The sequence below is a fragment of the Acyrthosiphon pisum genome, chromosome X, assembly GCF_005508785.2.
Source record: "Acyrthosiphon pisum isolate AL4f chromosome X, pea_aphid_22Mar2018_4r6ur, whole genome shotgun sequence".
Lineage (NCBI taxonomy): Eukaryota > Metazoa > Arthropoda > Insecta > Hemiptera > Aphididae > Acyrthosiphon > Acyrthosiphon pisum.
This window is the reverse complement of record NC_042493.1, coordinates 102,836,522-102,852,050: the sequence shown is the minus strand read 5'-3', so window position 1 is coordinate 102,852,050 and position 15,529 is coordinate 102,836,522. Positions and strand designations below refer to the sequence as shown.

At 31.1% G+C, this 15,529-nt stretch overlaps 1 protein-coding gene across 1 annotated transcript; it reads left to right on the top strand.

Moving 5' to 3' along the window:
- Positions 1-6,008: 6,008 nt before the first annotated feature.
- Positions 6,009-14,485, top strand: LOC100167530 (cationic amino acid transporter 3). Its single transcript, XM_029485355.1, has 12 exons — positions 6,009-6,062; positions 8,092-8,323; positions 8,769-8,897; positions 9,975-10,130; positions 10,233-10,337; positions 10,441-10,596; positions 10,700-10,824; positions 11,563-11,660; positions 11,728-11,867; positions 11,961-12,230; positions 12,315-12,586; positions 13,846-14,485. The coding sequence occupies exons 1-12, from the start codon at positions 6,009-6,011 to the stop codon at positions 14,110-14,112; spliced, it is 2,004 nt and encodes a 667-aa protein (XP_029341215.1). The 3' UTR covers positions 14,113-14,485.
- Positions 14,486-15,529: the final 1,044 nt, after the last annotated feature.

Below are 15,529 nucleotides of genomic sequence, written 5' to 3'. Positions count from 1 at the left end.
CATTTTCAGTTTTCAATTTTTTTAGTTTTTTTTTTCTATAAATATCAATAAAGTTTATCTGTTGAGCCAAAAAGTGTAAAAATTTAAAACAAAGCTCCTGGTATATTGTTACAATATCAGTTGAAAAATATTAAAAATACATAGGCACAATTTTTTTTTATAAGCATTTAAAGATCGAATTTTGACAAAATTTATCAAATTTTAATTTTGTAGTTAAAAATTTATAAAATGTTCAACTTTTGTATCTAAGAATTGAAAATTTTAAACAAGATTCCACGTAAGTAATTAATTCTGTTACCAAAAAATCTAAAAAATACATTTACATTGTTTATTTTTATAGTCTTTTTAAGTACAAATTTGGATGAAATTACATATTAAGAACCTAGAATAACTATTTCAGTTATTTTGTTGTGATTGTATAATATTATTCTTGGGTATACTTGAAATTTCTAAAGTATACTATTATATATCTATGACAGTATCACGGTTTGTTGTTGATGTATAACGCGTTATAAGTACCTAATAGATATTATGATATGATTAATTTGGAATTTATTATAGGTAAATTTTTTTTAAATACTATTGATTATAATATAATATTATATCTTATACCTAGACTGACATACCATCTCCGCTCAGAATCGTTTTTCTTATACAATGATATTATATCATTGAATTCAAATTTAATACCATCCATTATACAGTGACCCACTTGTAACCTACTGTACAGCAGAGCGAAATCCACTTACCCACCTTTTTTAATATTAAAATGTTAGCCCACACCACAAAAAAAAATACAAAACATATTTATAAAAACATTAACTTACTACTCAAGAAAGAGCATCGTACTTGGTTCGATAACATCTTTTGGACCATTGTCTATCAGCCCCAACAATTATACAAGGTATGCGATCGGCATCTATAGTACCTACGAATTTATTTAAATGTTTATTTATATAACTATTTATTTGAATAAAAATTAATAAATACTACAAACATAAAATGTTCTAGCATCTACATCTATATAGGCACCTAGTAGGTATTTTATATTTGGTCATTATAAATAAATATATACATTGAATATACTTAATGCATTAAATATTTAAAATTTCGAAATTCAAGACCTCTAACTTTTTTTGGTGGGATATATAAAGTCATACCCACCACCCCCAAAACAAAAATCTAAATACGCCACTGCAGATAAGTAGGTATTTTTGATTTAATCATAATGCCTTCATGCCCCCTTTTGCATTTCAAACCAAGCAGTGTTCTTAGTTTTAGTTTCCAGAATAGTTTCTATACCTGCTTGTGTACGTTTTGGAACTCATAGAAAATATTTCTAATCCTGATAAAATTTCATTTGTATTCCTATACAATAATGTGGTCAATAATTATTAAATTATATAGGTACCTATTATATTGAAATCGAATACTGATTTAAACTGATGGATATAATATTTAATTATTTTTACCAATCGCTATTGGACTGTTAACAAGAGATTTATTAATTTACCAATTTATTAGTCTTTGGAGATTCTTTCACTGTACATATTTTTTTTTATCTAGCATATTCTACACTTTAACCAAAATGTAGAATGACATTCTCGTCGATCTTCCTACACAAAATAGGTAAATATCATTAAAGGTATATTAGGTGTATATTACGAGTATTTTGTATTTGTTCAAAAAAGTAAGATACATCGACAATTCTTTTACCGGTTATTTCATTACCTACATGTTTCACGGTTATTTTTACAAATGTTGGTTTCATAAATAATATTTTAAATTTTGATATAAGGTAGGTCGAATGAGGTCGAGTGATTTAACTTACGTGTTTGTAAAATCATCAGTTTGTGTGTCAATAGTATAGAATTCTGACAACTTGTTAATATTTTTGGTATTACTTACAATAGTATATATGGTAAAAGTATGCCAAGTACCTAAGTCATAATACAAATTATTTTACAATTATTAAAACAACATTTAAATTTAAATTGTATAAATAGGTATACTTTTTTAAATTAGAAACTGGAGTTTATCATATGGAATATCTACACGATTTCCCTCAACATCTGTACAATTTAGTAGGATATTTTCACCATAAAGAAAATCTATCCCAGTCATTTCAATTTCACTTGTAGGTGGGTTATATTTTTATTCACACAAACTAACAAACTTACTTTAAGGATCCATCAAATAAATCCATTAATAGAAACTAATAGGCTTGATGTATTTTGTTTTCTGCAAATTCAAAATTTTCAAAATATGTTATGGACTACGTACTATAATTATATAATATCGATGTACTAGTTTGTACCTCATAGCTTACCAAGTTTATTATAATGTCATCTGATAACTGTTTTTATAGGCTATAAAAATTGTAGGTACCTATGTAAAATTGTTTAATTATAATTTTATATTCTGAGCGTAGTAATAAATGTATTGGTTTTTTTTCTGTTATCAACTTATGGGGTAGTAAAAATGCATGATTTTCAACTTCACCATGTTTTCTGGTAGAAAAGTGAATCTAGTTGGTACATTAGAGAGGTAAATTCCTTGTAGCAGTGCCGTAAAAATCAAAGGTGCAGGCGGTGCACGGCACTGGGGCCCGCAGGGGTGAAGGGCCCTTAGCGGATATACGTTAATTTTTTTTTTTAATTCGATTCATAATAATTTTGTTATCATCTTGTATTTAATTTCATATAACAAAATGTAAAAGCCTGGTCCGTCTAGTTGGTACTTTTTAGGGTAAAAAGTAAAAATTTACCAGTAGTTTTCAAAAGCGACGTGAAAAACAAAAGAAAAATTAAGGAAAACTGGGAATTTTTTTTTTTGGTTTTTGGTGAAACTCTAAAACAAATGACCGTACGTACATCACATTTTGACAAAATGTTTATATTAGCAATTTCTATACACCACTACAGTTTCCAAATATTGACTTATTTTGAGCTGTTTATGGACATTATTACGGTTTCTAGTTTTTTTTTTCTATAAATATCAATAAAATTTTATTTGTTGGTTAAAAAAGCTTGCAAATTTTATAGAAGGCTCTTAGTATATTGTTTTGAAGGCAGATAAAAAAAATTAAAAATCCATAGCCACAATTTTTTTTTTTTATAAACATCTAAAGTACAAATATTGACAAAATACGTAAAAATGGCGAAAATTTGCAAATTATTTTGAGTTAGAAATTCTTAAAAAAATGTTTTTTTTAAATCTAAGATTTTAAAATGTAATACAAGATTCATCATAAGTTTGTCTACCTTTTTCAAAAAAAAAAATGTCTACAAGAAACTCAAATTAAATTTTTATAAACGTTTGAAATTCATATTTTACAACATTTGATATTCACTCGATTTCTCATATAACGATTTTCTTATTTTATTGTAATTAAAAAACGAATTTCTGTAGATACTTGAAAATTTCACTGAATGTTTATATTAGTATTTTCTGTACACGATCACATCGACACGATATTGTCGGACCGGTGGACGGTAGACACACCGATATTCATTGTGCGGTACAGTTAAAACCTATACCCATGAGATTAAATGGGCGCTTGCACACTGCTGCGATATTATGCCGGTACGGTCTCAAATATCGTATCGGAGAACGGAATATGCACCAGTATTTCTAGATCGTTGCATGCACAATTTTTATCGTGTACCGGAACGGTAAAATTAATTGAATGTGAATCATAACTCAAAATGCATACTTAAACACCAGGGAACCTATACATAATCGTCTGTACCTTATAATTGGGTGTATAGTATTGTATATTGTGTAGTAGGATAAATTATTGAATACCTACGAAAAAATATTCTGTGCATAGGTGATAGATTTTAAGAATAATCAATAATGTATATGATATATACCGAAGCATAACGAGCTAACATAAATTTCGTAGTAAACATTTAAGGTAGGTACCTACACATTTATAGTTAACAACATTGCAACAACCTGTTGCTTAAGCTAGGTAGGTAAGTTGATAATATTCAAATCTTAATAAGTAGTATTGCATATATTATATAAGGTTCATTAGTCCGTTATTTCCAAGAAATCTAGAATTCTCAAAAGTTCGTGACTTATAATTGTCCAGCCTGCTTCCAGGAACTTAGCTAATGATCTAAATTGAAAATATTATACTTTGATACAAAATTTGTGGAAAAGTATTTAAGGTGGTTCCAGTCGGTCAAAAAAATAACCGTTTTTAGACCCTCTGCTCTGACAAGATTGTGAGATTTTAGATGGTCCGATTTTAATGCTGTAAAAATAATAACATTTCTTAACATCTCCTATAGAGAACGGTCGGAGCTTTTTTTAAAGTTTGAACTTTTGACAATAATATTATACAATATTCAGTTTTTACTACATTTTTGTTCAACCATATGTATTGAAGAAATTAACATTTTTAAAAAATTCTTCGACCGTTCTTTAGAGGACGTGTTAATAGTTGTTAGGATTGTTACAGAATCGAAATCAGACCAACCTAAGTCTCACAATTTTGTCAGAGCCAAGGTATGTTTTACTCAAAAATTAACCGTATAGTTTTTTCCAATTTAATATATTGACATGTGCCTGCGAGAGCGAGAACGCTGGTTCTTAAAATGTGTATGCTGGTCGCTAGGCGTTGACCTACACTGCGGTGTGTGCCCACACACACCGATGTTCATTTACACACGCACACATTGACATGGCACGGTTTTACTTGCTACATAATTGCCTAATTTTTACTCCTTAGAAAACGACCGACTAGAACCACCTTAATCGTCAACCTTTCTTCGTCCAGTGATGACGTTTAAAAAATAACATAACATCATCATCCAACATAAAAAGGTAACTATTTTAAAATTTCAAAAGAATTATGTCGTCAATTAACATAGAAAAACTCATTTCCGAAGTGAGAGAATGATATCTTGTATAATCAAGAAAATACGGACTACAGAGACCATAGGAAGAAAGATCGTATATTCATACGTAAAATAAATGCGTCGATGGGAGGCGAAAAAGGCCAGTCGTTATCAGAGCTCGTACACTAATAAATTTGCTTAAGAATCTTGCTACGTTGTATTTTTTGCTCAATGAAATTAAATTTCCTTTTAAGATAACATAATCCATACGTAAATTCACGTATTATATATTTATTATAATTTTTATGTACAATTTCTTTAAAATGTATAATAAGACAATTAGGACATTAGGTACAAATATTAAGACTTTTATTATGTATCATTGGCTGCACTTATTATACCTACAGCAAAAATGTCTGGTGGGTAGGTAAGAGCTTATTAATTTTTAGCAAAAAAATTCAAATTAATCTTACATAGCTCTGTGAAAAAAAAATTATTGAGAAGGTATGCACCACAAAACTCCAAAATCCGTGCCTGATGATACGTATAGGTATACGCACTACCGCAGCAGTGCGTGCTAGTTTTTACTGTAAACGTTCCGGTACGATATTTTACCGTCCGGTAACCGATATCGTTACCGGATCAGTGTGCAAGGTACGACGGTAAAAATTACCGCACAAATAAAATATTGTTTACCGTATCGGTACCGTACCGTTTACCGCCGCAGTGTGTAGGGACCTTTATACGCAGCGATGTTTTTAAATCTAACCATGGTTAGGTAATATAACAATTTATTGTCGTCTATTCAAATCGTTGTAATAATACATACACATAATATACTATTTATAATTTATATAATATTATTGATTCCCAATCAACACAATGGTTAACATTATAATAACTAACATCTATATGTAACAATAGCACGTCAAAATTGTATCATCAGTATTAAATATTTTTATTTTATAAATTTTTTTGTGGTGAAGACAATAAGGGTACCCGAATTGAAATACAACGTTTATTCGTATTGTCCACATCGTGGATTGGTTGAATTGGTTTTTGGAAAAAGTGACTGTTGAACTTGTGGGAAATGTGTACGTTGAAAAATGTTGTAGATGGTAAGACTGGTAATCTCGGCGTCAGTTAGACGTCGGACCAATGGCTGATAATGGCGCCGTATTTTATGTACTACGCAGCAGACAGCAGGCACAGGTAAACACGACTTGGCGGCAAACGAGAAACACAACGACCTGTGTAAGTAGTAGTGTGCCGTACGCCGATGTGCCGCCATCTTAGTCTATATTATTTCACTATCAATACTAATTTACTCTTAAAGATTTGTTTAAAAATTACCACGTTTTTGATATTTCACATTCGCTTGACGGGTTTTCTTTACTGGACATTTTAAATACAATCGTACCTCGAGTTGTAACGTCGTCTGCACGAGCAGCATCGTGGACACTTGTTGCGTGTGCCTTGTGGCTGTGTTTTATATTATTGTATTCTTGCATGACACCGCCGGATAGGTACAAATTGTATTCTTCCAAATAGATATATTTTTTGTAAGTATGAATATTTGATTATATTGACATTATAAGTAGTTTTATTTTATTTTAAGGACGCTACACCCGCGTACGTTTTAGTAATATTGCATGATAACCGAATGGTATGTTCTGAATAATCTTTTTAACTCAGTTGTGTTCGATACCGACTTATTATCGAATTTAGAGGTAAGAATATTATCTAGTGAACCTCATATTATTATGTTTATTATATTTTAATTTTAAAGCGAGATATGAGCATTTTAAAACATAGAATCATTTGCAATTTTATAATGCTGGTGTAGCAGTCACTAAATATCTATGGAATTGAATATTTGGATTTTACCTACAAACGACATACGTATAAAGTACCTAACATTGTACTGATTGCATTGTTCACTGTTCGCTATCCAGCGATAATCGTAATATTATGTTTTGTTTGTTTTTGCTAAAAGCAGTCCCCCCCACCATATCTAAAACTGAATTATTAAAAGCTGTACACGATAATATGACTCACAAATGCTGTTTTAAACTAGATATACGTTATTCTATTGGCGGCTGGTGTATTTTTGTAGGCTACATGATAATAAATAACATGAAGAATGATAATGTATGATAGGTTAGAGTCAACGCAACCGGTAACTTGCTTACACATATTAATGTGATTGAATTACTATAACTATACGCTACGTGACGTACGTGTCTGCCTAAGGATACGACGGTCAAAAAGTTCCAATCGTACAATGTTTTTTATATCATGGTGGGTGAAATCGATATCTCGATGTACATTGTACATAATATGTTCTACATTATTGGCATGGCATGTTAATACACTGCACTGCCATATAAATTTACAAAACCAGGAATAATGTTTGCTTTTGTTGATTTTACTTTGACAATTATCCAAAAATGACAAAAGACGTGTGTTGGTAGTTAAAGTAATGTATATCTATTTAATGTAAAATAAATTACCTATTGGCTCTAATTGCTGAATTGATAATGCCTTATTGTTGGGAATTTTAATGATGAATAGGTTCATCGCATATATTATTGTACTTCAAACCTCCTATTTTGATATGTAATTATTATTGAGATTTTTAGACACTGGTTTGGCATTCTTTAATAGAAACTCTCATGAATCGCACATCGATATTGGACATCGGATGACTTAAATTATTTTAGTATATTTGTTATTAAAAAATTGTTTGGAATTAAGAGGAAACCCGCATTTATTGTCTTAGTATTACTAGTGTGTAACAGCAAATTAATAAAGCTAAATGTGAGTTTTTGAACATAAATTTACCATGTTACTACCTAATTTGTTACTAATTTTAAGACGATAAATGAGATTAAATTTTTTATAAACCAGTAAAACTAATATTATATAAACTAATAATTATAATACTTACAGGATATATTTTGTTCAATACGTTCAAACTACATAAAGACAGCTCGATGAAAATGTTTGGAGACTCAGTAACGCAGCTCTGCGAAACAGTAGAGGTACAAAATATTAACATTAAACATTTTAGATTCTGAACAAAGCGAATAAGGCTATTAATTTTACAATGATGTGTGTTGATTTCGGCAACCTGATTCAAAATATTGAATCGACGTGATTTCGCCTGTAATCAAAATTACGTTACCTACAGGGAATGCCATATTATAATGATAACTAGAGATGGATGTTTTTTTTCCAGCGTGAAACCCTGTCCCAGATTTTGTTCAGACGGAAAAACGAAGATAAACTAGACCAGCCGGACAATAAGAAATTGGCCAGGGTCCTCAATCTGTTTGACCTGACGTCACTTGGCGTCGGGTCAACGTTGGGCGTGGGCGTCTACGTGCTTGCCGGAATCGTTGCCAATACATTAGCCGGCCCGGCCACGGTGCTGTCATTCGTTTTGGCTGCCTTTGCGTCGGCTATTTCAGGTGAGAAAAAATAAAGATAAATGTGAAACAAAAAACTAATTAAATTATAGGAAATATTTTGTTTCCGGTTCGTATTCAAATTAGGCTCATTGGTTGGGTATTCAGAAACAAATATAGGTATCGGATTTTAATAAAACTTGGTTAGATCGCCATCTTGTAGCTATCTATTGTTTTATAGTAAAATATACTCAAATTCACAGTATATGGTGTATTACACCTATTAGTTATACTCTACCTGGATATAAAGGAAATACAACATGATATGTAACATATAGGTACACAACATATTTTGTAAACCACATAGATTTTGTTTATAGTCAGTAGAAACAAATTAAAATATTAATTTTACCTTCACTATATTATTCCATTTACATCTCTAAATTTTCTAGAAATAGAAATCAATGACTCAATAGATTATAATAATATATATTGTTTATATACACAGGGCTATGTTACGCAGAATTTGCAGCGAGAGTCACAAGAGCTGGGTCGGCCTACGTTTACAGTTACGTTGGCGTGGGCGAATTCGTCGCGTACATGATCGGATTGAATCTGATACTCGAATACGTTATCGGTGAGTGATGTTAAGACTTAAGGGCCCGTCGAGCTTATAAAGGATGGTTATTTTATCATTAACTAAGTTATGTATTGATGTGTGGAATTGAGGGAGAAAAAAAAATTGGGGTTTATTGCCTTTGTCCGGAGCTGATGCACCCCAACCGTGGAGGCGAGGCTGTATAAATAATATATAACATAGTAACATACAGTATGAGGAGTGGTTATCAACCTATTGACTCGAGGCCCATTTTCGTTATTATTATTTATTTTTTGTGACCCATGTATGCTTTTTTTATATAAAAAAAGCTGATTGTTTATTAATATTGGTTCATAGGTACTCAAATGTGTAAAAATAGACCAATTTATAATTAATACGTTTATTTTATTTTATTCATTCAACTTATTGAAATAAGTGTTTACTACATATTATTATCTTTTTTTAATAACTTAAAGTATACCACGGCTTATTTTTGAACTTCATGCGACCAAAATTTGTCCGTAACCACGGTTATCCGTAGAATAGGTCAGTGGTCTTCAACCGGGGGGTCATGTAAGCTTTAAAATTGGGTCACGATACGTCTTCTTTTTAAAATAAAAAATAAGTTCAATATAGACAAAATAAATAAAAATGCAGTTTATATAATCTATATTCTATAATATAATGGAATCACAGTATATTCAGTTTATTCAGTTATAATAGGTAGTACTATACAAGGCATTAAGCAATTTTAGCTATGTTTTTGTTTTTTTACAAAGCTTACCTGGGTTGCGAAAAATGTGCACCTAAAAAAGTGGGTCACGAGTCCAAAAAGGTCGAAGACCACTGGTATAGATAACTGTACCGCGCACACCGGTTATAAAAACAACAGACTACAGTAGACTCCTGTAGAGAATACGTTTTAAAAGTTTATAAAAAGTGTTTTATTATCATATGTTTTGTGTTCTAAATATTAGGTACGTATTGAAATTTAAAAACAAAAACAAATTTCATCTTGTCCAACTAAATTGATGAAATTATTAGGCTTAGACAATTTCAGTGCCTATTGAAATGTGTTGAAATCTAGTATTAATTTGTTATCACTGCACGTTACAGGTACTGCAAGCGTCGCAAAAGCTTTGAGTAATTACATCGATGCACTGCTTGGCTACCCCATAAGAACCTGCATGATGTATTTACTCCCCATGAATGTTAGTTTTTTGGCAAGCTACCCAGACATTTTGTCATTCAGCCTCGTGCTACTATTGTCATGTGAGTAGAACATTGTTTCAAACACGAAACACAACTATACCATTATACTTATATTACTTACATTTAAGATAAATTATTACTTAATTGATATTACCTTTACAGTTTTACTGTCATGGGGAGTTCGCGAATCTGCAATGATCAACAACCTGTTTACCATCGTTAATTTATTGACCGTCGGCACGGTCGTGGTATCCGGATTATTTAAAAGTAACATATTATTATTTTTGATTTAAACCACACGTCATCGGTGTTAATAAATTATAATTATGACACTGTAAATTAATATAATATTTGGTTATCGTTGTTATAGTTAACTTTCACAATTGGAATATACCGAAACAAGATATCCCGATGAGCGCGAATGGCGGTGAAGGCGGTTTCATGCCTTTCGGGTGGACCGGAGTGACCATGGGGGCAGCCAAATGTTTTTACGGGTTCATCGGTTTCGACTCCATAGCTACTACGGGTGAGTGTCAAATAGGATAAAATATAATCGACGGCATATTTTAAGCTCTATGAAATATGCCTACCTTCAACGTCATCGACTAAATATTATTTTCCGTGCACAGGAGAAGAAGCGAAAAACCCAAAACGTGACATCCCGTTGGCGATCATACTGTCGTTGATCATCATAACGTTTGCATATTGCTGTACCAGTTCGGTTTTAACTCTGATGTGGCCGTATTATGATCAGGTATCGACCAATTTAATATTAAAAAAACACTCTTCGTTTATAGTACTAACATATTATTATGCGATTTAACTAAAAAATATAAGTAATTTTGTGTGCGACTAAAACTTGCTTTGTTTTGTATAAGTACTCAAATATATCAGTATATTCAATATTGTCTTATTATAATAAACTTACCTGTAGGTAGATTTCACAATACTCAGGTTTACTAGGCATAATATAACTATATTGGTGTTGGTATATTAATATTATTGCGTTATATACGGTAAATTAGGTAGGTAGAACTAGCGAGATATACTAAATTACAATTACCTAGTTATATACATACCTAATACTTACTAAATAATAAAGTACTTACCTAGTTTTCCAAATACTTAAAAACTATCAGATATTGTGTGTATTGTATGTTCTTTATATATTTTTGTCTGTTATTAAAACACCACAACCGCAATTAACTTTTATTTCGACCTCTGCTTTTATTGCAATTTTGTTTTTCTAAATATTCTTATTTAATTACTTGTATCGGGATTTTTTTTTATTACATGTGTATTTTCTTATAAAAAAATAATAAAGTATAAGTATGAGAATAAATGTACAATTTTGTTAGACCGCATATTTTGAAGACAGCTCGTAATATTATTATTCTTAACGCTTTAATTCTGATTTCTAACAAAATTACTATTACTAATTTCCAATATTTAACTTCAAACTATAAATACCATCACTTATCACACGTTATAGGACATCGACGCGCCGTTCCCGTACGTGTACAATCAACTTGGTTGGACGTCGATGAAAATTATTGTTTCATCCGGCGCTATATTTGCTATGTTTGCCAGGTAAGAAAATGTTTGTCAAGAATGTTTCAGTGATGTCTTAATCGCGAATTTACAACATATTTTACAGTCTCTTAGCGAGCATGTTCTCGATGCCCAGGATTCTGATGACTATGGCCGAAGACGGTCTTATGTTCAGCATGTTCTCGGACACTCACCCGACGCTTAAAACACCAGTGACGGCTACTCTGGTGTCAGGTCTATTCGCGGGTAAATATATTATATTAATAAGATTGCACAACTTGTGATCGGCATGGCGTGCAATATTGACCCTGTGCGATTAATATTAATATTAATATTCAGGTATTATCACGATGTTTTTGAACCTCGATCAACTGATGAATATGATGTCAATCGGAACGTTGTTGGCGTACACGATCGTGAGCGTTTGCGTGCTCTTGTTACGGTACAGAAACGATCCGAATGACGACAAATTCGTGATAAATCAGGGCGACGACGAACCAGAGACCGGTGGTTTCGTCAAGATGGTGGAAAGGTACTTAAACCTGTCCAACGTTGACAACTGTAACGAAGATACCGAGCGCGTGGCCACGACTCTTACAGTGTTGTACTGTAAGTTTCGCGACGGAATAATCCATCGACTATTGACATTATTAATAATTTTTAAGTATTAACGCGTCGTTTCGCCTTTTGCAGTTTGCACGTCCGCGCTGTTTAGCTTCGTAACCGCACAACAAGAATGCGTTAAGACCACCCAGCAATGGTGTGACGAGGACGACAGAAACGCCACGGTTTTCCAACCCGGTTGCGTGGTAAACACCAACAACGCCACAACGCCAAACTTCGAACAAGAGTGCATCAGAAACAGCATCGCGATGTACACGAGTGTTATTTTGGCTATCGGGCTGGTGCTTCTGACGTACTTACTGTCCAGACAGCCCCAATCGATGAAAAAACTTTCGTTCAAGGTACGAATCGTTATTGATCTCTCAGATAGGTGTCATAATAAAACGTAAACAATAGCTAGATATATTAATGGCTTAAAAAAATGGTATTTAAAAAAAAAAACAGGAATGTCACAACTCACAGGTCATTAAATAAATGTACCAATGTAATATTATGATTTTAATTTTAATTTATTTTCAACTAGGGGGGTGGTATTTGATAGAACGTTTTATCTATTTGATACTTATGACAGGTTGAAATCGAAAATGTCCAAAAGTTTTCATAAGCGGGAAAAACAAATGTTTTTAAGAAATAGGTACCAACTGTTATTTTTAAGCAAAACCAGTTTTTGACAGTAAAATCGATTTTTTTTTTTTTTGTAGCAACTCAAAAACAATTTACCGTAGATAAGTACTTTGAATTTTAACCGATGGTTTTTTTCATACAAGACAAAAATTCTCATTGATTTTTATATCAAAATTTAAAAATTTCGATCCTGTTTTTTTGTATAAATATCGATAAATATTTTTTAAATTTGACAATTAGCAAATAGCAAATAGCAAAACATTTATAAAATATTAAATTTTCATAGCCAAGAATTAAAAATTAAAAATAAGGTTTCTCATAAGTGATATTCATGCTGTAAACAAAAAATCTAAAAAATATATAAACACAGATTTTTTATAGATAATTTAAGTACATTTGGAAAAATTAGATATTTAAACAAAGAGTAACAATTTTAGTTATATATTGTCCTATTATGTTGTAATTATTTAAAAATATTATTCTTGGGTACTTGAAATTTTTAAAGTATCTACTTAAGTGTATTATTATATTTTATACGCACAATAACATATACAAAAAATGTATTCAATTTACTGTATTATTAATAGTAAATAAAATTACTTTAATAGTAACAATGAAATACAAAAACAAAAAAAAATACTTAGTAATTATAGGTAGGTATAGGCTGACTGAGACAGTCTTCGCTCAAAACTTTTGCATATAATGATTATATATCATTTAGTTCAAATGTAACACATCCATTACATTGACCCACTCGACACCTACTGTATAGCAAGGTTGTACCCAGTTGCCCACATTTTTTATTTGTTTTGTTTTTATACATTTTTTTAAAATCATCAGACTGATGCGCTCTGAATGTAATGGAAAAGACTCTTATTTAATATACTATAGTATTATTAACTATTATTAATTTGTAGACATTTATTTTGTTTTATAAATTAAACGTTTTAAATTAACTTATGTTCCTTTTTCATAGGTCCCTCTGGTTCCACTCACACCGTGCATTAGCATCTTGTTGAACTTTTACTTGATGATGCAACTTGACGGAAACACCTGGATCCGTTTCAGTATTTGGATGATAATCGGAATTTTCATATATGTATTTTACGGCATGAATCACAGTGTTGAGGGCCTAAAGCGGAAAGGAGAACCGAAAATCAGCCAGTCGAGCTCCGTAGAGCTGAAAACGAGCCCGCCAAGCTCCGCAGAGCCGGAATACGAGTATTATACCACTCATTTATAATTAAATATTCTACTCTGACTCTTCTCCAATCATGACTAAAACTAAGAGTCAATACGCCGATGCTAAAGTCTGGTGATCCTTACAATGTTCTTAACTACCGACCCACCACAATCCTTTTAACGTTTCCATCGGTATCCCCCTCAATCACATTCCAGAGCAACACCGGCCTAGCTGGAACTACTATTTTTAATATTATATTTTTACAATGGGATTTTTTTTCTATATATATAGTTAACTTATGTTAATTTGTCTAAAATTATTATTGTCAGTATTATCATAGATCATGTACTATGGATGTAGCATTGTTGTAGCCATCAAGCTAATTCTTGATGTCACTAGAGCCCCGACTGTGCATAATTCTGGTTGGTCAATCAATAAATTATCATATTGATCAAAGTGAATCCACGTACATTTTAATCAATTAACTATAAACTAATAATATTTTTACTGTGTATTTGTGTTCATATAATATATTTTTGAATGTATAAATTATAAAGACGAGGTAGCTTGTTTCATTATTTTATATTTGTATTTTTTTTTCATAATTTTGTATTACCTACTTTAAATAATTGTCCAGCTAGTCGCTTACTAAAAGCTAATAATAAAAAAAAAATGGAAACCGATTAGTTTATACAATTGTAATGGAAATACCAATAATAGTTTGGTAATTATTATTATTTTATAATGTTACAACTATAGCTATTTTACAATATCAAAATGTAAAGTGTTATATTAATTTGTAAAATGTTAAAAGAACTTAAGAATCATAAACAATAACGTAGGCTATTGCTTCAGTTTGTTATAATGCCAATAAATATTTTTGCCAATTTTTAAATATCTTATTTTTTATATAGAATTAATATCATACCTACAAATATGAAGAAATGCATGTTATTCTAATATCACATTAGCAGTATATTTTTGTTATAATATAAATAAAATAAATACTTTTAAATATCTCAATTTCATTAAGAGACTGTAATATTAAGAGTAGAATATTTATTTTAAGCTATTGCTATAATTTTATAAGAATATCTCTACGTGAAATACTTTAATATTTACATTAACCCGATATCATGCTAATATTAAAATCATAAATTTGCTTTATAGGTTTATACCTAACTATTATTTGAAAAAGAAAATTATATTGAGGGCAAATCATTAAATTCCAAATTTCCTACTAATAAATAATGTTTTAGTCGGAATAAGGTGGAATAATATAATAGTTCGAAAGGTATTTAACTCATTAAAATGCGTAGACAATAACGTACATTACCCCGGCCCCGCCCATTTTGACTTTTGAAATATTTTTTGCACCAATAATTAGTACTCAATTCCTGCCGATTCCTGACCACGTTTTCATAATACCTGCTCTGACAGTTTTCCAGGAAAGTCAAATTGTCCCACGGGTGGGGCT

Bases quoted from the DNA above. Each gene is read 5' to 3' on its own strand.
- LOC100167530 (XM_029485355.1), top strand. From the start codon at position 6,009: ATGGCTGATAATGGCGCCGTATTTTATGTACTACGCAGCAGACAGCAG. The intron at 8,324-8,768 runs GTGAGAAAAAAT...TTATATACACAG, and splicing joins CTTTGCGTCGGCTATTTCAG to GGCTATGTTACGCAGAATTT. The intron at 8,898-9,974 runs GTGAGTGATGTT...TGCACGTTACAG, and splicing joins GATACTCGAATACGTTATCG to GTACTGCAAGCGTCGCAAAA.